General features: G+C 41.8%; 2 protein-coding genes across 2 annotated transcripts in view; both read right to left on the reverse strand.

Moving 5' to 3' along the window:
• Nucleotides 1-14,343: 14,343 nt before the first annotated feature.
• On the reverse strand, nt 14,344-16,708 carry LOC105384542 (mast cell protease 1A). The gene is made up of 3 exons (XM_048628071.1): nt 15,850-16,708; nt 15,668-15,816; nt 14,344-14,686 (listed from the first exon to the last, which is right to left on the reverse strand). Exons 1-3 carry the CDS (start codon nt 16,399-16,401, stop codon nt 14,344-14,346), a joined length of 1,044 nt encoding a protein of 347 aa, XP_048484028.1. The 5' UTR covers nt 16,402-16,708.
• A 1,301-nt stretch (nt 16,709-18,009) lies between these two features.
• The window catches only part of LOC105384541 (neuroligin-4, X-linked), a 111,224-nt gene continuing 103,798 nt past the window's right edge, over nt 18,010-25,435 (reverse strand). Inside the window, exons 12-15 of the mRNA XM_048626879.1 lie at nt 23,811-24,015; nt 21,003-21,127; nt 18,889-18,950; nt 18,010-18,769 (exon numbers count right to left, since the gene is read on the reverse strand). Coding sequence (XP_048482836.1) covers nt 18,677-18,769; nt 18,889-18,950; nt 21,003-21,127; nt 23,811-24,015 — 485 coding nt within the window. The 3' untranslated portion in view covers nt 18,010-18,676. The remainder of the gene's footprint in view (nt 18,770-18,888; nt 18,951-21,002; nt 21,128-23,810; nt 24,016-25,435) is intronic.

Raw genomic sequence — 25,435 nt, forward strand, 5'->3', positions numbered from 1 at the left:
GAACGACTTGCGCCATCCTCTATATGGTCATGTTCCAGTGCAGCAGCGCCTTAAATCACGCAGAAGCTTCGTCACAACCGAACCGCTGACTAACGAGACAGCGCAGGGTTCAGGTTGAGCCGCTGAAGAGCCGATACTTCCCACTTGCGTCAGTTTGTCCAGCCAGCCGAGGAGCTGCCTGCTGGAGGGGGTGAAGGGTGGTCTGTATGGAAAACTCTAAACCGCCTCCGGGCTGGCGTTGCCCGGACGAAGGACAATTTAAGGCGATGGGATATGCTCCCAGCCAATGCCAGCACTCTATGCAGTTGCGGAAGCCTCCAGACTACGTCACACCTTATAGAGTGTCCTAATGCCCCAAAATGCAGTCAAGGAGACCTGATGAAGGCCAATGATCTCGCAATAAGAGTAGCAAAACACTGGAGGATGTTAGCTTAGTGCATTTTATACGATAGAAGAAGAAGAGAACTATGGAGCGATCCATGTTCAAAGCATTTTGTTTACAGACCGTATTCCCAGCGTGGTAATTCGCCAAAAGACAAAAGTCTTCGGCGTCGGTATGCAGGTCACTGAACTGAAATGGGAGTCAGCAGGACACTTGGCTCGAAGGCAGGACGGAAGGTGGACAAAGGCGGTCACAGAATGGTGGCATAGAGACTGATGAATAAGTAAAACTGATTACTTGGATCTCAATCTCAAAGTGATTTCGCGGTGAACAATATGTTAATAAAGTTTATAATAACATAATGCTTCGAGAAAAGGATGGTACGGCCGTGCCGCTTCTTTGCTCGACTTAGTGGGGGCACTGCCGTGCCCCCAGATATTATGAATTTTTTTTTTTAATCTAGCTGACCCTTCTTACCTTTTATACCTTCCCTGGACTTCCACAAATGTTTCTAGACTAAAATCGGTTCAACCGTTCTCAAGTTCTGAGGTCTAATTATAAGTTCATTTATTCTTTAAGTCATTCATCTTAGATATAAATTGCCTTAGTTTGGAGGTTAATTCATTCTTATGGAATGTTTAAAGTAACATAAATTATTATAAAACATTATGCTGGTGTGATGGTTAAATCTCCTTGGTCTTTAAATTGTTTTTACTTGTATTTTATTACAATGTTAATGTCGTTTAAGCCAATTTTACCTTACTGAGATTTCAGATGCCTATGTCTTATGTCCCTTATTACAGTAAATAGAATATGCACATTCATTTTATATACAGAATTACATAGAAAACTATTTCAATGTTACGTATTTTAATTTTCAAAGCCATAGCTAGAATAATTACAGAGATATGATTTTTTTTCGAAAATTTCAAACTTTAAATCGCTCTGGTGAACATTTTATGTCATGGCGCTTCAAACATTCTGCCTTTCCACCGTCGTTATAAGCCTTTGCACCGATTTTGTGGGCTACTATCATTCTGTATCATCATGTGTGAATATTATGAGCTCTGGCAGCATTCCTTGGTAGATGACATCAATTAATAAAGATTGATTAACACAACAATAACAATTGTAATAGTTGACAAATGAAACCCGGCTAACATGTCTTAGCTGGGTAAGTAAATGATCAGTCATGCCACCAGGATAAGTAAAATGTTCAGTACTTCATATGAAAAACATTAACAAGGTCACCTTTAGGTATGTTCGTCAACACTAAGGGCAGGTCTCGGCCAAAACCTTAAGGCTTCGCCTTGTTGCAACTTCAAAGGTACGTAGGTAGGTACCTACTTACATTGTTGTAGGTTCGATTTTGAAACCATTAAGTCAACCTAGATAAAACAAAATAAAATAGCTCGATTAAATAAAGATGGTACGTAAAGATGTTAGTTGTACCTGATCAGACCTGACGCAACGACAGCCAACATAGACTCTCTAATCTGTGGAAGCAACAATCATGGTGGCGGGAACATGGACAGTTGGACGAGCCACCTCGAGCCTGACTTATCAATCAGAACTGACAGTTCGCCAACAGCAGATAGCTTGCGGCTATCTATAGGTAAACTTAGGTAGTTAGCTATACCCAAGAAAAAGTCCTTGCACATCGATATGACAGTGGAACGGCGAATAACTGTGGCACTCTTTAAAACAAAAAGGCTTGTTGTTGTCCAGCTAAGGAAGGTTACCTACTTCAGCGACCTGGTATTGCATTCTGAAAGAACTGCGAAGAGTTTATTATGACTAATAGTTATTACTTATTTAGAAAGTTTTCAGCAAACTAATAAATCAAGCAGCTACCATGTCACCGCTGCCCGGTTATAACTCTGTACTAGCTTAGTAGATATATATACCAGTTTTAGCCTTCAGCTAGAGGCCAGAGAGCTCCTAAATGAGATGCGAGTACGAGCATGACACAAGTAATTTTTTTTTTTACTTGGTAACTAGTTACGTAACTAACTGAAAGATCCATAAAACAGTTGAGGATTACTCAAAATGGAATTGTGAAAACGGCACGTCTGCATCTTAACCAGTCAGTCTAAGTAGTTTCAGCAGATACAGTGTTGAAAAATAGTTATGAAACGTTTGCGCCAGAATCGAATTAAAAATACATTTTCATTAGAGAAGCCGTTTAGGCATGAATAGGTACTTTCACCCTTTGGATTGTGCTCCAAATGATGACCTTCGAAACTCATAGAAATTTAATGACGACTGCCATTGTTTATTATCTAGCCCCGTACATTGAGTAGGGCTGCGGCTACACGTGATGTGATACACAGTACACAGTAGGGTATACATGCATGTTCCCAGAATAGTGGAAGTTATAATTTTATCAAAAGGTAGTCGTCTCGTGCAGGAGCACCGTTACTCGATTTATTAGATACACAACTAGTAGACAGCTGCTGCGTAGGAGGTTCACGCATTTTTCAACAAAGAGCTCGGATACACACTCACAATCCACTGGGACATAAAGAAGACAGCTAATATGGTGCCATTCAGAAACCGCGATGACACTCCGATCATGATCACCCGACAGTAGGATCATAATAAATTCGGTAACTTGTGAAGCGGTATGGTATAGCAACAGCGACTTTCACAAAATCAGGAATTAGCTCAGTGCTTTTAGGTTGAACACTCGCCGGTGGGATTCACTTTGCTCACAGCCGAGAAAAGAAAAGACTCAAAGCTGGAATCTGCCGATGTGTCATGACACTTAAGATAGTGTCTGGGGGGTCACTTTATATGACGAAAAACGAACTTTCAGTGCACTGCGGCGCGAGCCGCTCTATCTGTTTGTATGTATTAAACGTGCCGATTGCACGACAGCTCTCGTTCGTTCGTTTCTCATCAGTATAGAGTAACGCTGCTACTTACCGTGCGTCACCATTCCCATGAGCAGTCTAATGATCTTAAGGCAGTTTAGAACAAAAGTTGCATTAGACAGTTTCTTCAGCAGAGACATTGAAATAAAAAATTTATTGCACAACTATCCCCAGGAGCAGTCTACAGGTCACTTTGGGCAGTTCAGAAGAAAGCTGCTTTAATAGAATACCCTACCTCAGCGGAGGCATCAAATTGAAGTGCTATAACACTTTTAGAAGCGGTGCACGTTACCCGATTTGTCGGCAGCCATGCCGATGCGGCTACGGCGACTGCAGGTGGTTACTCAGGCTTCCTTGGTGTGCCCTTGTATGGCTAACATGACCAACCTTGGCAGTAAACGTTCGTCTGCATATGCCAAAATCACTGATGAATAGCGCACGTTACTCGATACCTTCTAAATAAGTCACTCATAATGATGGCTGATGATGATGATGACCGTACTAGCAATAGTGCAGGCGGTTCCGCTGAGCATAGAATCTCTTCCCAGACAGGGGGCGTTTGGATCTGGCAACCAGAACAGGAGTGCCAGGTGTGCGCAGCGATGCAGGTGGGACAACACAGCCGCCAGGGCAGGAGTGCATGGCTGGGTCTATGCAGCGATGCAGGTAGCACAAACCGGTGGCCAGGGCCAGGACCGGGTGTACGCTGCGATGCCGGTGGCACAAAACGGTGGCCAGGGCCAGGACCGGGTGTATAGCCGCCAGGGCAGGAGTGCATGGCTGGGTCTATGCAGCGATGCAGGTACCACAAACCGGTGGCCAGGGCCAGGACCGGGTGTACGGTGGCACGAGACGGCGGCCAGCGCAGGAGCACAGGGCCGGGTGTATGCTGCGATGCAGGTGGCACGAACCGGTGGCCAGGGCAGGAGCGCAGGGCCGGGTGTACGCTGCGATGCAGGTGCCACAAGACGGCGGCCAGCGCAGGAGCTCAGGGCCGGGTGCAGGTTACACGAAACTTCAATTTCACCGAATCGGCCTGCCTACCCTCAGCGGGTAGGTACCGGCGGATCACATTACTCGCCGCACATGCCACAATGTCCCAACATACTGAAACTCGGAGCCACGTGCTTCCTGTAAAAAATCCTATGACGGTCCTGGAAAGCTCCTGTTTGTAAAGCCTTACATAAGCTATAATCAAGTGCATTATTGTAATAGCAAAGTTTTTATCAACTGTTTTCTAAAAATATTAGAAATTGAGGGTAGAAAAATATATTTTTATTATTTTTTCCTTTATAAAATTAACATATGCTTTACTTAAAGCGGTCATTAATGTAAGTATCTAGCTCAAGCGCCACTAGTAGGACCGGAATATGTGATCAATCATCACCACGACTATTGAATCGGACCCTACTGCGTGGGATAAAAACCCCAAGCGCCGGAGCATTATGACCAGTGGCTGAGCTTTTAAAAGCAGTAAATAATAGCATTTTACTCGCGGCTTATCAACTCAAACCTTCGTTGCGAAATCCTCAGCAATGGCTGCGTGCGCAGCAGCCGGCAGGCCCCGCGCCGCCTGGTCCGCATCACGCTACAGCTCCCGGCAGCGAGGACTCCGCAAATTCAATATTATATTTTTCCCCGTCGGAGCGAAGCCGACGAGAACCGTGGCTACATTGAGCCATTTTGCCGAAGTGTTCACTTCAAAAATCAAAAACCAACTGAGGCGCGCGGGCGACTCACTCTATTTATATAGGCACCCGCACCTTGCAAATTAAAGGTGGAGAGAAAAATGGACTGTCACTGTGACCCTTATGATGCCGAACACGGAGAAAGTCGAAACGCCATATCTCACAATGTTTAACTAGGTTTCAGATAGGCTCAGACTACATAATAGCTGATGAGTTTGAGAGTAATTTTGAAACGAAGGAAGTTTTGATTGACAATAAAATTAAATTTTGTGACTGGGCTACAGAGGGTATTCGCAAAAGCAGGGCGACATTATATGATCTGTATGAGATGAAAACATTCATACTCCGACCTGACTTTCAATCTTATGTGAAGAAATATAGCAAGATGTATAAATGTGTCTGTCACTTGTTGACAAATCCGATAGGGAGGGTGCACCAATATTAAACTCACTTGTTACCACTTACTTATTTATTACTTTTACAACATTTTCACCTGAACATTCCACACTTAATCAGTAATAATAATAATTGTTTTGCTCGACCGCAAAACATCAACAAGCGCGCATATCAAGATGGCGGATCCCGGAAGTAACTTCCTCTATTTTAATCACAGACAAACCATAGACAATGGGCGATCACAGAACAGATGTCATTCCCAGATCTCAGAATAATAATGTAAGACCAAATTACAAAGTAAGATCATTACAATGGAAAAGATCATTACTTATTTAATACAATTCAGATCATAAAATCCATTTTGTTTACATTCGGCCAATTCTGACCTCGCACGCGTCCTCGCGTGTATAAGTAAAATATAAAATACAGTTAATTTAGTGAATTTAACATTTAGCCATTTATGACCTATTGTGACATCAAGTACTCAACACTTACTAAAATCTCATTCTAAGTCAATAATTACAATCAAACATTACCATCACAATAATACTAAAATTTGTATAAGTCCATATATCACATTACCAAACATAACAATTTTATTAATATCTCAAAAGATAACTAAATTAATTCTTGGATAACTAAATTAATTTAATACAAATGTTTAAAAGACAATTTACGTTTTAAAGTCTTTTAAATTACTAACCAATTTTTCTTTAATCTCAACAGTTAATAAACAAATAATAATAACTACCTCATCATCATGTTAACATTCGGCCAATTCTGATCTAACACACGTCCTCGTGTGTATACTACTTAAGTAAGATGCTTACAAATAAGGAATTTATACCCTCACTTTTAATAACATTCACCCATTTATATTGAGCAATTCTGACAAAACTAAAAACAGACAAAATAAACAAACTATTTTACTAAAATATTAATACGCTAATAACCATAACATATTTGTTAGGTTAATGATAATTAAAGAATTCTTGTTTTACAAACGTCCATTTCATAACATAACATTCCTCCCCTCTGAACAAAAACCTAAAACAATATAAACCAAAATAAAACTATAAATAAAGTGTAACATAGCAGGTAAAACTAAAAGATCATAGCTAAAATTGTAAAATAATAAAAATAAACAAAATAATTATTAAAAGCTTGCTCTGACCAGCACCGTATTGCCTGGGCAAACCTGCCAGCAAGTGCCCCTCGTGAAGAGGCGACCTCTTCCGCACACGCTGCCTGTTACCATGGCCAGATGTCGACGCGCTGTCCGCGCCAGCACCAGCTCAGCCACTTAGTGCCTGGGCAACTGCCAGGTGCTGCTGCTTCTGTCACGCCGCGCGCACCGCCCGGCTCGAGCCTCCGCACAGCCGTGTTGCCGCGCCGCCCACCACGGGCTACCGCAACCATGCCGCGGCGCGCACCGCAAGTGCCTCCTCCACGCACCTCCGCTGAGCAGCCCCGCAGCCGCATCCGCGACACGGCCCGCCTCCGCAGACGTCTCCTCCGCGCGTGAGGGTTCCCGCGCGCCTCTCATTCCGCGCACGTCAGTAAGAGCTTCCCGCGCTCTCATGTATTTACATAAATATTGTCGACTATGTTTAACATTATTATTATTATTATTATTATAAGCCTTTTATTAATCTGATAACAATAATATTTACATTAGTAAGTGAACATTAACATAACATAACATAATACAAATTGTTTCCATCAACAATTATAATTATATATAAAAACTGAATTACTTATCAATTACAACAGTAACAAATCACCAATAAATTGATATCTACTTTATTATACCTCAACAAGTAATCATTCAAATAATAATCTGTAGTATTTGGTACATCAAAATCACCAATACTTTTATAAATCTCAACAAGTAATAGTCAATTTAATTAACATATTTGCATTTTAGTAAATCATTTTGTTTCTCATAGTTTCATATTATCAAATCAACAATACTTAATAAGTAATAAACATCTTAACGAATAATCTGCATAGCCAATTTCTTTACATTCATATTCTTATATTCACACAACAGTTTTCTAGTGATACATTCAAAACTGGTCACGCCACAGGGGGCTATTTACGCCACTTAGGGCTATATAATCACGCCACTTGGGCTAGTCACGCCACTTAGGGCTATAATAATCACGCCACAGGGGCTAGTCACGCCACTTAGGGCTATAATAATCACGCCACAGGGGCTAGTCACGCCACTTAGGGCTATATAGTCACGCCACAGGGGCTAGTCACGCCACTTAGGGCTATTATAATAACGCCACTGGGGCTAAGTCACGCCACTAAGGGCTAAGTCACGCCACTAAGGGCTATATAGTCACACCACAAGGGCTAGTCACGCCACTTGGGGCTATATTAATCACGCCATAGGGGCTAGTAGTCACGCCACTTAGGGCTATATAATCACGCCACAGGGGCTATTCACGCCACAGGGGCTGGTAACGCCACTGGGGCTGGTAACGCCACAGGGGCTGGTAACGCCACTGGGGCTGGTAACGCCACTGGGGCTGGTAACGCCACAGGGCTAGTAACGCCACTGGGGCTGGTAACGCCACTGGGGCTGGTAACGCCACAGGGGCTGGTAACGCCAATGGGGCTGGTAACGCCACTGCACTCGGGCTGTAACAACAATTACAATTATTTCTACAACAAAAGATTCGGTAACGCCACAGGGGCTGGTAACGCAAGTGGCGAAAGTTAATAAATCGTTTTTAGGGTACTGCATTAGATTTTATAATAAGCTTCCAACAGAAGTTGCTCAGATGCCAGAGAATCAGTTTAAGTGTTACATTAAAGAGAAACTTAGTAAAAAAGCTTATTATAAAATTGATGATTACTTAGAGGACGTTAATGCATGGCTGTGATAAGTAGTTAGCTCTGCTCATATTATTATAATAATTATTATTAAGCTTATATGTATTGTATACCAACTAGTTTTAAGTCTTTTTTTTGAAAAGACGGCTCAGGAGTTTCTTGCCTCCGTTCTTCTCCTTAGACAGAAAGAGCCCCCCCTTATCCGAACGGAGAGTAATTTGTAAAAATTGACGTTCATCAGAAAATTTTATATTTGTACGATGAATAAAAATTTTTGACTTTGACTTTGACTTTGAACGCCAATGGGGCTGGTAACGCCACTGCACTCGGGCTGTAACAACAATTACAATTATTTCTACAACAAAAGATTCAGTCAACTATTGCACACCCAGCTGTAGCAAACTGTAAATCACACATAGCCAGAACTTTAATAATAACATCAGACATAAATCCATCAACTTAAGGGCAAGGCCTTAAGAGCCGCTATCCATGGCAACTTTAGAGAAAACCAATCACCTGTAATCACTGAATAATAAATACACCAATAATATTCATAAATCAGAAAACCATTTTGATTCACTTTAACGTTAGTAGCGCACAATTGCAAGCAAATACAAATCAATAACCCAAAATTATTCCCTTTTAATCGCTGATTTCTTTCTCCTCTCCTCAATCAGTAAACTTTTGGTATCATATCACACTTTTATTCCGTAACACACGACACACTTTTACGCATTTACTTCACACACAGGTTTGTGTTTGGCGGAGGCTTCCCACTCACTCACCAAGTTAGTCCTGTCCGAACACCAGCACTTTCCATTCAGAGCCATCTTGCACAAATAGCAATTAAACATGTTGGTTGTCTATAATATATATTATTATTATGCGTGTTTCTGTCTATCCACTATAATTATTATAATACATGTTTCTTCTTCTATTTTATTGTTCAGTGTGTCAAATAAATGTTTCTTTCTTTCTTTAGTTCTAATAAGTCCTACCGTGTTTTTTTATGTTATCATCCCGTGTAACTTGTGCATGTACTGTGTTCAGTAAATAAACAATTTATCTTGGAAATTATAAATGATTCTATTTGATTTGTTATAACACTTTACTGCCCATCAAATTATGGAGTGATTCTCCCAAGAAATCAGGTTTGCATCCACTCCATCATTCAAACATATAAGTCAAAAGGGCATTACTTACCTCTCAAAGTTATCCAATGCAATATACATAGAACCATTTGCTGTATGTATACAATTGTATATTTTTATGTTTGAATATTATACAATATACATACATGTGCACGACCATGCATTCAACATTTGAGTATTTTGCATGCACCCAATGGAAACATTTATATTATTTTAATTTCCCACTGCTCCCCATTTTATATTTTATTATTAGGTACCTGTTAGTGTTATCCAGAAGAAATTACTGTCAATAATACCTCCGTACCCTACTATACTAATAAAATCCGAGATCACATGTAGATATTGTTGCTTTCACATGTTATTCCTTATCTATGCCAATTTAATTCAGCCTTAACAAACAATTATTGTTCAAAAATTCACGAAATAGGTACTAGTGAATAACGATCACGATTTCATTGATTTCGTATACGTATATTGAAGTAGCTTACGTTACGACACTTACGACTTACGACTGACAATGATTTTAATAAAAACGAGGGTAAACTATCGCTACTTGTAGGTACTACGACGTCGCGTCGCTTTGATTCATGTCGTTATACCTACTCGTGATCTGCTTCGCCTATTGGATCCCATACCTAGCTTCAATTCAGGCAATTAATATTTTATAACAACTTTCTTTCAACTCTCAATTTAGAATATTAAAACACGATAACAGTGTAAAATGTAAGTATAAGTAGGTATTAATCGAGAGGTTGATTAGCAACTTAAAATGAATATTTACTTATACCTTCATGCTTATACTTAGCAACCTAAACCATAAATACCTAGATGGGTACGTTATCACGACACACAAAGAACCTAAAACAACACGCAGTGTACCTAACACGTAACGATGAACAGCTTATAAATGAACTCAAATGATTATCATAAAAACAAAAGATAAAATAAAGTTGCACGATAGCATACCTCACGCAGTAGTGGCGCTGTCGAGGCACACCTCCGCCTGCACCTACTATGCGGATGACACCGAGGACGCTATCGGCAACCTCGCTAAAACGGCAATAACAGCACCGAAGAAACGGATCCTCGAGTACAACCTAAAGATGGCAATAAAAAATCGGGACAAAGAGGTCGTTGGCCAGCAATCAAGGCTTTTGGCAACGCAAAATGGAGCGGAATAGGAGAATTTTGATTTTAATTTATATTGACGGCCAAACCGTATTGCATGTATTTTATAGTTTTGTTATGTATAGTATATAGCATGTATTGTATAGTTTTGATAGGTAGGTATTGTATAGTATATCATGAATTAATATTATCTGTATAAGAACTAACCAATAAAATTAAGATAGTTTTAAGAACACTGTCACACATTAACACCAGGCAAAACAACAGCGATGACAAAAGGAGTGTGTGGCCACTGACAGGCGTCTGTTAAGTTCTCTGAAGACAGCTGACACTGGCCCTACCCTTCAAATGTTTGTTGCCATTATAATTGTAAGTGTGACTGTGTGAAACAAAGAAAAAAAAAAAAGGAAAAAAAAAAAAAAAAAAAAAAAAAAGAAATGCAAAAATGGGGGTTTTTAGTCGGTTAAAGGCCGACACTACCTGGGTCCCCTTCCCAGGTGTCTGTGTAGATTTTCCTCCAGGAGTGCAAAAAAAAATAATTTATTAATAATATATAGGTATATATATATAAAAGATAAAATATATATATTATAAGCTTCCACATTGAGTAGTGAGTAGTTAAAAGATGAAGACAAAAAACAACCAAACTCTCACAATATATTGATCTCTCAAAAAGGCACGGACATAAAGTCTGTGGAGTGATAATAAAATCTTTAAAAAAAAAAAAAAAAAAAAAAAAAAAAAAAAAAAAAAAAAAACTCAAATGATTAAATAATGGAAATGTCAAAGTAACATCATGAACTATTTTTTTCTTAAATAATTTTCAGGATTCATGGACCGTGAACCACATCACATTTTACACATACAAAGACTTTTTAAACGCACACGTCTTGGTGCTCTCTACGGTCACATGGATCACTCAAGTCAAGGGCGGGCTTGCTGGCTGCCGCCGCGCCGCCGCCGGCGCCTCCGCCCGGCCCGGCCGGCCGCCGCGCCGCGCACCGTGAACATACCTACTCCAAGCGGTCACCGACCCCGCGAGTAGAAGCGTATGGGGATGTTCCAGAATCCCAAATACGAGTAACTTACAATCTGTTCAGTTCACTTATAGTTGACTGTATGCTCCGAAATTAAATGTATAAGCCTTGATTATGAATACAACCAGTAAGTACCAGTGTTTCGCGATCACTTGGTAGGTATTGGCATCATAACTTTCACGTCACTTGTGGATATACGAATTAATAAAAATTGGAACGCACTGACCTCTAGTCTCACGTTCAGATAGGTATTTTCCATGGAAGTAATTATGGAGCTTTTCCCTTTTCACTAGTCAGGACCGTTCGTGCCACTTCTGACTGTTGACAAATCCGATAGGGAGGGTGCACCAATATTAAACTCACTTGTTACCACTTACTTATTTATTACTTTTACAACATTTTCACCTGAACATTCCACACTTAATCAGTAATAATAATAATTGTTTTGCTCGACCGCAAAACATCAACAAGCGCGCATATCAAGATGGCGGATCCCGGAAGTAACTTCCTCTATTTTAATCACAGACAAACCATAGACAATGGGCGATCACAGAACAGATGTCATTCCCAGATCTCAGAATAATAATGTAAGACCAAATTACAAAGTAAGATCATTACAATGGAAAAGATCATTACTTATTTAATACAATTCAGATCATAAAATCCATTTTGTTTACACACTGTGCGAAGACAATTTTTATTAATAACAAGATTAAAGACTCTGCTAACAAATCTAAGGCCGTTTGGACTATTATTAATAACGAAACGGGGAAGAATCGAACACGCGAGACAAATTTATCTTTGAAGGTAGGCAATGACATTATAACATCGAATGACGCGGTGGCGAGGGTCTTTGAAGAGTTTTTTACGAACATTCCTTTAGAGACTACGTGTAACCTGGATTCTTCGGCTGCAGCAGCTGAAACCCTGACGAAGGAGAACGCACCTTCAACCGATAAGGAGTTTGAATTCAGATATGTTAATACATTAACTATTATAAAAACATTTAAGTCATTAAATATGAAGAAAACTGAAGACTTGTGGGGAATGTCAGTTAAATTTGTTCTTTCTATTATTAATAAAATCGCCCCAATTTTGGCTAACATCTTTAATAAATGTATCGCTGAAGGTGTGTTCCCAGATCTTATGAAATTTAGTAAAATTATACCTCTGTTCGAAAGTGGGGATATGGAGGACCCTGCAAATTTCAGGCCTGTCTCGGTTCTTCCAGTTTTGAGTAAAATATTTGAGAGGGTCATACTCAGTCAGATGCTTTTGCATTTCAATGATGCTCGATTGTTTCATAGCCAGCAGTATGGTTTTACAAAGGGCAAATCAACAGCCGATGCCGGTACTGCGTTGATTAAGCACATATTTGACGCCTGGGAAGACCATCACGATGCTATTGGAGTCTTCTGTGATCTGTCGAAGGCGTTTGATTGTGTAGACCATCAGACTTTAATTTCGAAACTTAGATACTATGGAATAGAAGGAAAGGCTTTAGATTTGATATCTTCATATTTAGACAAGAGACAACAAAGGGTCGATATTAACAATACTAAATCACAGGGGGCTCATGTAAAAATAGGCGTCCCTCAAGGATCTATTCTAGGACCATTTTTATTCCTCATTTATATTAATGACTTGCCTTTTATGGTTGAAAAATTGACTAATATAGTTTTATTTGCTGACGATACTTCTTTGCTTTTTAAAGTTAAAAGAAGAGAAAATAATTTTAATGAAATTAATTCAATTCTATCTGACATACACGATTGGTTTACCGTTAATAATCTTCTATTGAATTCTAAGAAAACGAAATGTATTAAATTTACACTGCCGAATGTTAGACAATGCGATACTAACATTATTCTAGATGGCAATAAATTGGACCTAGTTAATCATACTGTCTTTCTTGGGATGACTATAGATTCAAAGTTACAGTGGGGACCTCACATTGAAAAATTGGCTGGAAGGTTGAGCTCCGCAGCTTTTGCTGTACGGAAAATTAGACAACTGACCGACGTTGAAACCGCCAGATTAGTTTACTTTAGTTATTTCCACAGCTTATTATCGTATGGCATTTTGCTTTGGGGTAGAGCAGCTGATATTGAAACTATATTTGTATTACAGAAAAGAGCCATCTGCTCTATATACAAACTTGGTTCCAGGGATTCATTGAGAGAACTATTTAAAGAAATTAACATCCTTACAGTTCCATTATGTCAGTTCATTTTTTCCAATTTAATGTATGTACGAAAGAATATTTCAACTTTTGATACAATTGGCAGTAATCATGACATTAATACTAGGAACAAGCACAAGCTGGCTTTTCCAGCGATGCGTCTACCGAAAGTTAATAAATCGTTTTTAGGATACTGTATTAGATTTTATAATAAGCTTCCGACAGAAGTTACTCAAATGCCAGAGAATAAGTTTAAGTGTTACATTAAAGAGAAACTCTTTAAAAAAGCTTATTATAAAATTGATGATTACTTAGAGGACGTTAATGCATGGCTGTGATAAATAGTTAGCTCTGCTCATATTATTATAATTATTATTATTAAGCTTATAAGTATTGTATACTAACTAGTATTAAGTCTTTTTTTGAAAAGATGGCTCAGGAGTTTCTTGCCTCCGTTCTTCTCCTTAGACAGAAAGAGCCCCCCTTATCCGAACGGAGAGTAGTTTGTAAAAATTGACGTTCATCAGAAAATTTTATATTTTTACGATGAATAAAAAAATTTGAGTTTTTTTTTTTTTTAATGTGAAACGAGTAACTGAAGCGATAATTTTCTATTGCATTCAATGTTAGTTTATGTTTATAGTTTATTATTTTACTTATATTCCATATATTTTAGTTTTCTTAATTCTTTTTTGCGAGTTCTTCTTTTTTGTACTCCTTTCTCTTCGTTTTATTTCCTTTTGTATTTTTTTCAGCTCTTCTCTTATCTGCCTTTGCTCCCTCGCCTTCCTTTCCATTTTTGCTTTTATCATACTCTCCTTTCTCTCCTCGTCTTCTCTCTCTTTCTCGAGACAGTGCATGGCGTTCGCGGAGTCCTGGATCCAGGTGAAGAAGCTGGAGACGTCGGTGTAGATGACGAGGCTGCGCGAGGCGGCCAGCTTGTGGGACACCACGCCGATCTGCGCCGCGCCCACCATCAGCGCGCCGCCCGAGTCGCCGCTGCGGGAAGCAGGGCTCATTCATATAAAGAAAGAAAGAAAGAAAACATTTATTTGACACAATGAACAACAAAAACAGAAAAAGGAAAGAAAGGAATACAAAACAAAAAATATACTAAATAGTAGTACATTGATTTAATACCATAATGTTTTAATGCCATGAATTGTTACATACACTGTACTACTGTTTGTTGATCTTAAAATAAACAAATAAAAAATAAAAATACATAGCATTAAGTCCACCCTTTGTACCTCTGACCCCTCTTAGAAGCATTGTTGCTATGAGAGGGGGGTCAGGTTTCTCTGCACATGACCGTACATATATGCACTCACGACTGTAATCCCGGAAGGGGAAGTCAGAGGTGGCTCACAAGCGAGCCACCCACTTTTCGCAGCACATTTGTACTCACGTGATAGGTTGCGAACCATATCGCCGTTTTGGAATAAGTACAATGCACTTAGGATACACATCTAGAATCGAGATGTGCAGATTTCCTCACAATGTTTTCCATCACCGTAAGAGCACTTGGTGTTATTGTACTTCTCTAAACTCTAGCGTCGACTTCCACGTCCAGCAGTGGACTTCTATAAGATAAGATAGATAAGATAAATTTATTAAAATTCCACAAAAATCATACAAATTATAACTATTCTAATAATATGTTATTTATAGGATGATGATGATGATGATGACATAGGAATTATGCCTACAGAGCCAAATAAATTAATAGTGTACCCTGTTGGCGGGCGGGGCAGTCACGAATTGCCTACATTTGGCAATGCATTACTTAGAGACTTTTTTAGTTTGTCGTCATCATGCTAAAAATTATATTGGTAACTAGCTTAACTAGGTACGTACATGTCATGGGTGCTTGACATGGTGGACTAAGCTACCTCCTCTTTTTATACAGGCAGGAGTAATAGTGTTTTTTCTCGTATAAATTGTAGCAATAACGACAATAATAATGATAAACGAGCTCACATAGACACGTATTGGTTCTGGTTGAGGTCGCCGGCGCAGAGCGTCCGCGGCGGCAGCGCCTTGCGCAGCTTGCGCGCACACTCGCGGCGCGACATCAGCCGCATGTACTTCAGGTGTTGCAGCCGGTCAGTGCCTATGTTATTAATCTCCTGTTGGTTAATTTACATCATTGTAGGTAATACCTCCATTATGTATGTTAGCCTATAATATAGTTTGACAATATGACGTACGTCAATGAGCCCCCAGCCGGACACAGTAGCGAGTTGCGTGTATTGGGGCGGAGTCGGGCTGATGCTGACCCGCGCGACGCTCTCCCGCAGGCGCAGGTCCCGGTTCAGCGCCACCAGCGCGATGTCGTTGGAGACGGAGTGGGGGTCGTAGAGCGGGTGCACCACCGACGCCGCCGCCATCGTGGCCTCCTCCTCGCGCGGCACCGCGCTGCCGGTGTAGGCCACCACGCGGGGCGGAGGCCGGCACTCCTCGAAGCAGTGCGCCGCCGTCAGGACGATGCGCTGGTTGAGCACGCTGCCGCCGCACGCGTTCGAGAAAGGTATTCCAAAGATTAAGGAATATAGGGTGTGACACTGGATGCGGAGGAACACCGCGTGCGGGAACTCCGTGATGCTGGAGTTGCTGCCGCCCACGACCTTGCCCTCCAGCGCGCCGCCCGCCCCGGCGTCGCCCTCGGCCACGTAGCTCATCAGTATTATAATCAACACTACTTTAATCCTCATTACAAAAAATTTACTAAATCAAACGCTGCTGCAAGTGATTTTCTCAATACTGATTGGGTTTTAATGACTTTTTGGGCGCTGTAGTTTGATTAGACTTTTATTGCAGTTTGATTGCAGAGCGTTGATTAATCAGATGACTATTAAAATATATAGCTGTGAAACAAGTAGCTAGTGAGAAAAATTTGGAAGTATTCTATGTTTAAGTCATTCTGTAAAAAATCGCCACCAGGGACACCGATGAATATATTACGAGTCACGTAACAAGTATAAAATTTTGAAGATAATAGAACCTCATAGAACAACGCGGACTCGGATGTACTCAATGCTCAAGCAACACAAGACAGACACGTTGTAACGATTGTAATTTGATTGTAATAGACACATTGTAACATAACAAATACATACTCAGTTCAATACTAGTCAGTACTCAACCATAATCGTACTCACGTGACCTACTGACAGATGTCAGAATGAAATGATCCATTCTTGCTTTATCTCCGCGGATGGACATGCAGCTCTATTCCTCATTTCCAGTGGTTCAGCGCCAGACCCGCGGCAGGCCGCCGTGATTGATGACCACCCCCCCCCCCCCCCCGCCCTCCCCCGGGGCAGGGCAGGGGGGGGATTCATAGACCGGTCATAAATTAACTGCACTCTCATTTAAACGTCGGATGAACAATTAAATGGTCGGGAGGGAAAATTTAGTGGGAATCGGTTCTACTTAGTCTCTGGCGGCTAATTTATGCAAGCGCCGGGATTTGTCTGCTCCTGGCGGTTTGTCTTTGCCGGTTATATATTGGCTCCTCCACTCGCCGCCTTCTTCGTTACACAGTGCGACTGCGAGTTCAGCGGTGCCGTGTAATCCGACTAAAATAAAAGTGTGGCGGGAAATCGCTCAGCCCCAACATGAATGTCGGAGAAGTTAGATTTATTTAAAAGTGTTTTGTCACTCTCACGCGCGTGGATGATTAACGGGGTGGGAGGGTGACGACGGGCATGTGATCCGCCGAGGTGCGAGCATGACATGAAAGCCTCCAGCTCGAATAAAACCCGCAGAAAACTTCGAAACTTGTAGACAAACAAGACTTAGCCAGGAGCAAAGGGGCGTTATCATAATATTCTTAAAAAATATGGTGGAACAATAAAGATGAGTATAAACTGTAGGTCGGGGGATGGGATTGGTAATTTCGGAAGTTCCGCCGCTAGAGTTAGGGCGCGCATTAAAACTTCTCCCTGAAAAAATATCGGAAGATTTTTTCATAGTCATCGGCGGTTCCGGATTGTTATCTTCAGTAAAATGCTGAAATTTTTATCTTTGTTGTTATCTAAATCATACAATAGATAGTTGACTAAAATCAACTTTAAAATTAAATTGTACTTATTCAAAAAGCTTTTTCTAGTAATTTTATGAAAAACATCCTTGTCAATGCTGCAATAATAACACCAAATAAAGTTGAAATTAATACAAAAATTACTTTATTCAGAAACTTTCCTACTTCCTCATCATTTTTCATTACCGTTCATTTTTGCGTGTTCAACGCAAATGTAGACTAATGACGTCCAGGCTTCGGCTTTTTAGGAAACATCTCATTTAAATAAAAAAGTGAATCAAGAAAAATGGTCTTTATTTAAAACCTGAGTTTTGTTTATCAGAGTTCACAATAGTAATATTCACGACAGATACTAATATTTACAGACATCTAATTTCCTTATATACATAATAGTCCTCACATTTTTGAGTAGGTACATTACATGAGTTAATGAATTGTAAATTTTGGAATGAACGTTTTGTGTACATAAGTTTAGTTCTGTACAGAGAATGAATCAAGGTGTCGGTACAAAGCCTAAACAATGGAAGGACAGTCGGCCTCACGCAGAGGTTACAGAACTCACCTACAGAGTATGTCGGTACATTTTGTACAGAGTATGACTATTTATTTTTACTCGAAATAAAACAACATCCTAACAGAATCTCTGCTAAATATAAGTAATATTGTATAAGTTAGAACTTTACAAAGTTTAAATAAGTTAAAATTTCGTCGCAACAGTAACGTGTACAATAAACTGAACGAAGTTAACAACCAATAACAGCACAGTAGAAGGATGACGTCATGCTACGTTTAATAATAGACTTTGTAAACTCAAAGTGGACACTCGCGGCTGGTCCTGCTCACTCACGGAGCCACGCGTAAATCACTTTATCTCCGCGAGCGCGAGCTCCAGGAGACATTATCGTAAATTTATTCCCGGTGGAGATAAACAGAGTTTTTCCACTTCAGAAGTCGTCTACACAGAGATCTCCTGTATCTGCACGCGCTTCTTGGCAGGCGGCGGCGCGGGCGCGGGCGCGGGGCCGGGCCGCTCGCTGCTGCGCTGTGGAAACCGATTACTATGTTAATTAAGTCACAAGACTCACTAGTAGGATTTTTGGGGAATTCCGTGGCCGGAATGGGAGTCGTATGGGGAAGGATAGTGGGTTGATTTTACCTTGAGTGTGCTCTTCCTGGGCGAGGCGCCATCGCCGGCGGCCAGGCGGCTGCTCGTGCTGCCTGCGGATATTAAATCGTATTAAAATTCATATTCGTCCTTTTTGCCCGTCGCCGCCGCCGCCGAGGCGCACAGTTTTGGTTTTTCTTCGAGTGTGTACTCGGTGGGATTACTCGCAGGACATGCACGCGCCTCCCCGCACCCCCCGCCTCACCCTGCACGCCCCGCGCGCCCCGCGCCTCCCACACAGATGTCGTTATAAGATTTAGGATTTAGGACTCCCTCTATGTTTATTTATGACGGCGTGCATTGAATTTAAAGTGGTTATTATTGTTTTAACTGATTTGCCTCCATTAGATACAGGCCTAATAACGATTTAGTGCGCACCATGATCTATATTTCGTTGTTATTACAGGTAAAAGGTTACCTGGAAGAGTTCAAATAGCACGTTATTGTTGTAAGTGTGGTAATAGTGCAGCTATGACGGGTGTAGGAGCGGCGGCACTCGCTCGGATCACAAGTTTTAATGAATTTCCGTTGGCCGTCGCCGCGGCGGGGACACGGCTCGAGTTCCCGCCAGCACCGAGTTACAATTTGTGTTGTATTTGCATATTGCGACAAATTATACTCCGCCATTTTTCATGAAAGTCGCAAGGGATTTCCGTGATGTATAGGGAAAGGTGTTTTGCTGCTTAATATTTGAGTCAAAATGAATGATCGTATATGTAAAGCATTTTAGCGAGATTTGTGTGAACATATAACGCTTTGAGTGTCCAGAATGTGTGAGTTGGTGTGGTTTGTGTCGATGGTGATTGCGAGTGTGGTCACGCGCGGCTTGTAAAGGAATTACATTTCCGTTTCAATATTCAGCACCGCGCTGCCGCCGCCGCGCCCGCTGGGGACGCGAAAAGTCTGGTTTTCTTAACAAATGATAATTCAGGGGGTACATTGGTAGATACTGACTGAGCTAGGCTTATAGCTACAAAATAAGATATGTTAATGATTTAAATTTAATGTATTTTCTGCTAATTAGTAGGTAAACCTCCCTGCAAACATAAATAAAATTAAATTATCCGAAAAGCACAAATTAATACAGTAATTACAATTATTATCGTATTTATTATATGACATATTATTACCTACTGTTCATTGTAAATTCATTTGTGCTTTTCAGATTAACACAATATTTTTGGCCAGCGCCCCCGTGTAGCTGCAGGAGCGGTGTACAACATACCTGCGCGGGGGCGGGGGCGCGGGCGGGGGCGGCGGCGCTGCAGGTACATGCCCGCGAACACCAGCACGTTCAGCGCCCCCGTGTAGCTGCAGGAGCGGTGTACAACATACCTGCGCGGGGGCGGGGGCGCGGGCGGGGGCGGCGGCGCTGCAGGTACATGCCCGCGAACACCAGCACGTTCAGCGCCCCCGTGTAGCTGCAGGAGCGGTGTACAACATACCTGCGCGGGGGCGGGGGCGCGGGCGGGGGCGGCGGCGCTGCAGGTACATGCCCGCGAACACCAGCACGTTCAGCGCCCCCGTGTAGCTGCAGGAGCGGTGTACAACATACCTGCGCGGGGGCGGGGGCGCGGGCGGGGGCGGCGGCGCTGCAGGTACATGCCCGCGAACACCAGCACGTTCAGCGCCCCCGTGTAGCTGCAGGAGCGGTGTACAACATACCTGCGCGGGGGCGGGGGCGCGGGCGGGGGCGGCGGCGCTGCAGGTACATGCCCGCGAACACCAGCACGTTCAGCGCCCCCGTGTAGCTGCAGGAGCGGTGTACAACATACCTGCGCGGGGGCGGGGGCGCGGGCGGGGGCGGCGGCGCTGCAGGTACATGCCCGCGAACACCAGCACGTTCAGCGCCCCCGTGTAGCTGCAGGAGCGGTGTACAACATACCTGCGCGGGGGCGGGGGCGCGGGCGGGGGCGGCGGCGCTGCAGGTAGATGCCCGCGAACACCAGCACGTTCAGCGCCCCCGTCTAGCTGCAGGGGCGGTGTACAACATACCTGCGCGGGGGCGGGGGCGCGGGCGGGGGCGGCGGCGCTGCAGGTAGATGCCCGCGAACACCAGCACGTTCAGCGCCCCCGTGTAGCTGCAGGGGCGGTGTACAACATACCTGCGCGGGGGCGGGGGCGCGGGCGGGGGCGGCGGCGCTGCAGGTAGATGCCCGCGAACACCAGCACGTTCAGCGCCAGCAGGCAGCAGCCCGCGCCCACCGTCGCGCCCAGCGCCACCGTGTAGCTGCAACATATTCAAAGTCAGGTTCTATACCGATACGTGGATGCTTATCTTTATACACCAATCTAACCTGAGAAGAAAATACTAGTTTACTAACAAGTAATCAGAAGTCTATACTTTTTTAACTATAGTATTTTACCTTTATATTACAACAAACATAAGTGACGGAGTTAGGTGGCAGGACTAGAAGAGTACAACCACATAATTCTCAAGTTATACATAATACTTAATAATAATATAGTGCTGCATACCAAATGCAGCTCTCTTATCCTCAGCCTTACTCTACCTAGTTATTCAATCCAGTCTAAAATAATTCAAGGAACCAAAATATTCATACTTTTACGTTTCCCTCCATTTTCATAACTCTATAAACAAACCTTTGTTGAAAAATTCAGGCTCGTTACTCGTAAAATATTAGAGCTCTTTTTAACTTGTACAATGTAGGTTCAGTCCCTCGCTGCGATGAAAGAAACAAGAAAAATGTGGAGCTGCATGCTGAATCACGACTACGGGTTACTGAGGAACATCTTTCACATTATATACCTATGTAAGTAATCTAGCACTGTGTTGCGAGCTTTCATATTCATATACTTATTGTAATAGCGACTTGTTGCGCGTTTCGCTCATTTAGCCTATTAAGCTGCTCGAGCGCTTCATCATCCGAGGCTGAAAAATTACATCATCACTCATCGTAGTGGACTCGAGATAATAAACTTAAGCACTGCCATTAGCCGCGCGCTATCGCAGCCTACAGCTGCTCGGCCGACAAATGGCGCACATTTAGATATTATTTACGGGACAAAGGGGAAAAAACCGAAAGAAGGTAAACAAGTACGGACATTAGAGAGATTGCCGAGAACAAACACGCGGATAAATCTCCGCGCTGTCCCAACATTATATTTTTGACAAAGTCCATTTTATTTCGAGTGTTCCCTAAATAGACGTTATTTGTGTATTTCAATGAGGCGACTTAATTTGATTTTGTGTGAAGGAAACAAGAGGCAGTCGGTAGTCGAGGAGAATAACGGGCCAAGATATTGGCACTAGCGCGGCGACACACTAGCGACGTCATTGTGGGCACAGAGTGCCCCCCCGCGCCCCGTGCCCCCGCGCCCCCCGGCCTCGGCTTGTCTTCACAAGTAATTGTTTAGCGCGGCCTCGATGAACAACAGGATGTTTTATATTTTCTAATTAAAAACTGACGGGAATTAATACTCGTCTTCTAAGGAATATTCTTTCCTGACGCAAATTGCAATGATGAGAGTCGGATGTTGTTTATGGCTCGAGCCTTTTGAAGGTGTGTTTGATATCATTATCAAAGAATAAGGATAATGTGTCATGTTTCTTTTTAGCTGTTATTATCGTAATAACAACCATAATCCAAACACGACACGAGAATTCTCACATTCCACATCATTAATCGTTGAGTTTGCCTCACTTTAGTTAAAGCTACACCGACCTCTAAAAGCAGCTAAAAAAATACCTGCAGAAGATTTCGTCTATAAATTTTCAAATTTCTTATTGTTTTATTTACTTATCGTTTAATAATAATTGAGTGGAAAATAGAGATTCAAAGTGAGCAACAAGCCGTATCTCCAACAACAAACTCGGGCCGAACACGGTTATTTTATTCATTCAAAGATAATAAGAGAACAACTTTACAGCTAAGTATTAAAAGTTTCTTGAAAACGTAACAACATTCAATAAAACCTAGTCCACTTTGACTCTCAGTTATATTTCTGAGGTTTTCTTTTAGCTTTTTATCTTCTAATTCGTTATTTCTTGCAACTTTGTTGGTATTCACGTATTTGGATAAATAATACTGGATTTGCTGGGTTGGCTTTTGATAACGTCTGGCAAAAGAATCATAAATCGGTAAAGATGAATAATCTTGTAAAACTTTGTTAAAAAATAATTCTGGAAAAGAATTACTTCTATTACTTGACTGCTATTTTCTGTTTCAATTCCCCATTGGAAGATGATTATAGAAGTTATTGAATGTATCGTCGTGAGCTGCCCCGACGTCCGATGTCCGATTATCTGGAGCGGAATCTCCAAGTCAGCGCTCCGCCCGCTCGCTGACCATCAATTATAATGGCGGCCTCTCTCGGCAAACAATCCATACTCATCCATAAGAGATAGCAGCAAATTGATCAGCAATCAGTTATTTATGAGCGAGACTTGTTGATTAGATTGATGAGAGCTTATGTCGACGATGGATCATTTAGGAAGCTTATAGTTACATACGTATTGTTTGCGCAAACAGAATTGTCTTAGTATGAGATACTGTGGCTTAATTGGAACCCTCGCTGTTATATTTACGAGTAGCATTGTTACTGATAGTCTTGAACCCGTTGTTTGACAATTATTATTTAGCATACGATGTGCTTGAAGATTATTTATATTGTTTTATGTGGTTGATTATACAATATATTTAGGAATATTGTTAAGTTTACAACTGCCTACATAAGTAACTTTTAATTCCTTTGTGCCATTTAAGAAGGATTACACACAAAAATATCTGAGTTTCCATCTAAAGCCTTCTTCACAAGAGTGGTGTCTATCCATCAGATATGCGCTATACTATGTAGACGAATCTTGAACGTTTATAACATAGCACATCTCTGGTGGAAAGTGACTTATTTGGCTTTGCTAATCCCCTGACGGGCCAGTAGTGTGTGCTGACCTGTAGTACTGTTCCTCATAGTGCAGCGGGTCCTCGGTGGGCTCGGGGCGCGGGGCGGGGAGCGCGGGCAGCGCGGGGCGCGGGGAGGGCGGCTCGCACTCGCCCCCCGCCGCCGCCGCCTCCTCCTCGCCCCCGCCCTCGTCCTCCGCCGGCTCCTCGTCTTCCAGAGCAGCCGTGGTCGAGTACAGCTCCGGGAATATGTCTCCTGGGGAAGGGGTCGGTGGTTAGTCCATCGCTGTCACTGGATGCGGTCTGCGGTCTCGCCACTGACAGGTCAATGATTGGACCGTGGACTTTAGAACTCATCCAGTAGATAAGGCAGCTGATTTATGAGTCACATTTTGTTGGAGTATGAAATGAAGTTGATATACAAAGATAGCCGTTTCAATAACCGTACAACTATTAGGTGAAGAAGTTTGTTATAAGTTTTTCGTTATTTTTGTCTCAATATTGTTTTGTTATATAAATCTGATATAAATTGTAGGATAATTCATTTTATCAATAAATAACTATGTTATAATAGCACATATGTAATACACAGCGATACTTTGTATCTAGATAATAAATATAAGATCGTTAGGTACTTTGTTTTAATAACAAAAAAACTGGATTCTATTGCAAAACCTCATCATCTGCAAAAGAGCCTTGGTCAGCAAAAAGCCGATCTGGTTTTAATTGCCACTCGGATGTTCAGCGCGGTTCCTAATGAATATTAATCACTATGTAAAATCTAAGCAATTCAAAGCAGAAGTCAATATAACTTTAACAATTACAATGGACTTCGATATTGCCCTTTGAGATCTTCTAGGATTACGAAATTTAACCCGAATACCCGATAGTCTATTCTTAGCCCAGTATTGTGTTTGAACATTCGGGTTTCAGGCTTCAGGCTTCAGGCTTCAGGTGACCCCGAAATAGATTTCCCTATAACCTGTAACATGCCGAGCTACTTCTCGATGGACACTGGCCTCGCATTCACACCGCTATCGTAATCGTAATTTTGACATCCTTCTTACAACATTTTTATCAGGAAGCTGCTGCTCACCTAATTTATTTTTATAATAAAATAAATTATATTATTACTTATATTCAATATTCAGTTAATGTAGATAAACAGTAAACACGGTATGAAAATGCTTTTACTAGACAAAACTGCTGAAAATGTATTATTCAGAATAACTTTTACTGTTAGCAATTGGAAACCATTATGTCTCGCTCAGCTTATTGACTCGCAGAGCGAAAATAAACAATTCCAATATTTCTAAGTTATTAAGGCAAAGGTTACACAGTCGAGTGAGTCAACAGAACGTTATCTTTTTTCCTCAACGAGACGACGAGCGACGCAGTTCAAAAAACCTTTTATCTTTTAAGAGAGCGCCCTCGCGTCGATGTTGATACAACAAATTTAATTTAATTCATACAATTCCGGGGAATGGCTCGAATAAAAACAAAATGAGATTGCGTCGACCGCGGCGACGTTAGTTGAGTTATCTCGACTCGGTGATGTCGTTAGCGGCGAGATTGCAGTTTATTGCATTCCTGCGAGATGACTCGCCGACGTCTCGTCCCGGCCACAATAACCGGGAACAAAGCCGGCCTGGCCCGGGCGGCGCGGCCCGGCCCGG

Source organism: Plutella xylostella, chromosome 4, assembly GCF_932276165.1.
Source record: "Plutella xylostella chromosome 4, ilPluXylo3.1, whole genome shotgun sequence".
NCBI classification, from domain to species: domain Eukaryota; kingdom Metazoa; phylum Arthropoda; class Insecta; order Lepidoptera; family Plutellidae; genus Plutella; species Plutella xylostella.

Excerpts from the sequence above, each read along its gene's own strand:
- LOC105384542 (XM_048628071.1), bottom strand. The coding sequence starts at position 16,401 with ATGAGGATTAAAGTAGTGTTGATTATAATACTGATGAGCTACGTGGCC. Across the intron at positions 15,817-15,849 it reads GGCTAACATACATAATGGAG|GAGATTAATAACATAGGCAC; the intron begins GTATTACCTACA and ends ATTAACCAACAG. Across the intron at positions 14,687-15,667 it reads CAGAACCAATACGTGTCTAT|CGGCGACTCGGGCGGCGCGC; the intron begins GTGAGCTCGTTT and ends TGCTTCCCGCAG.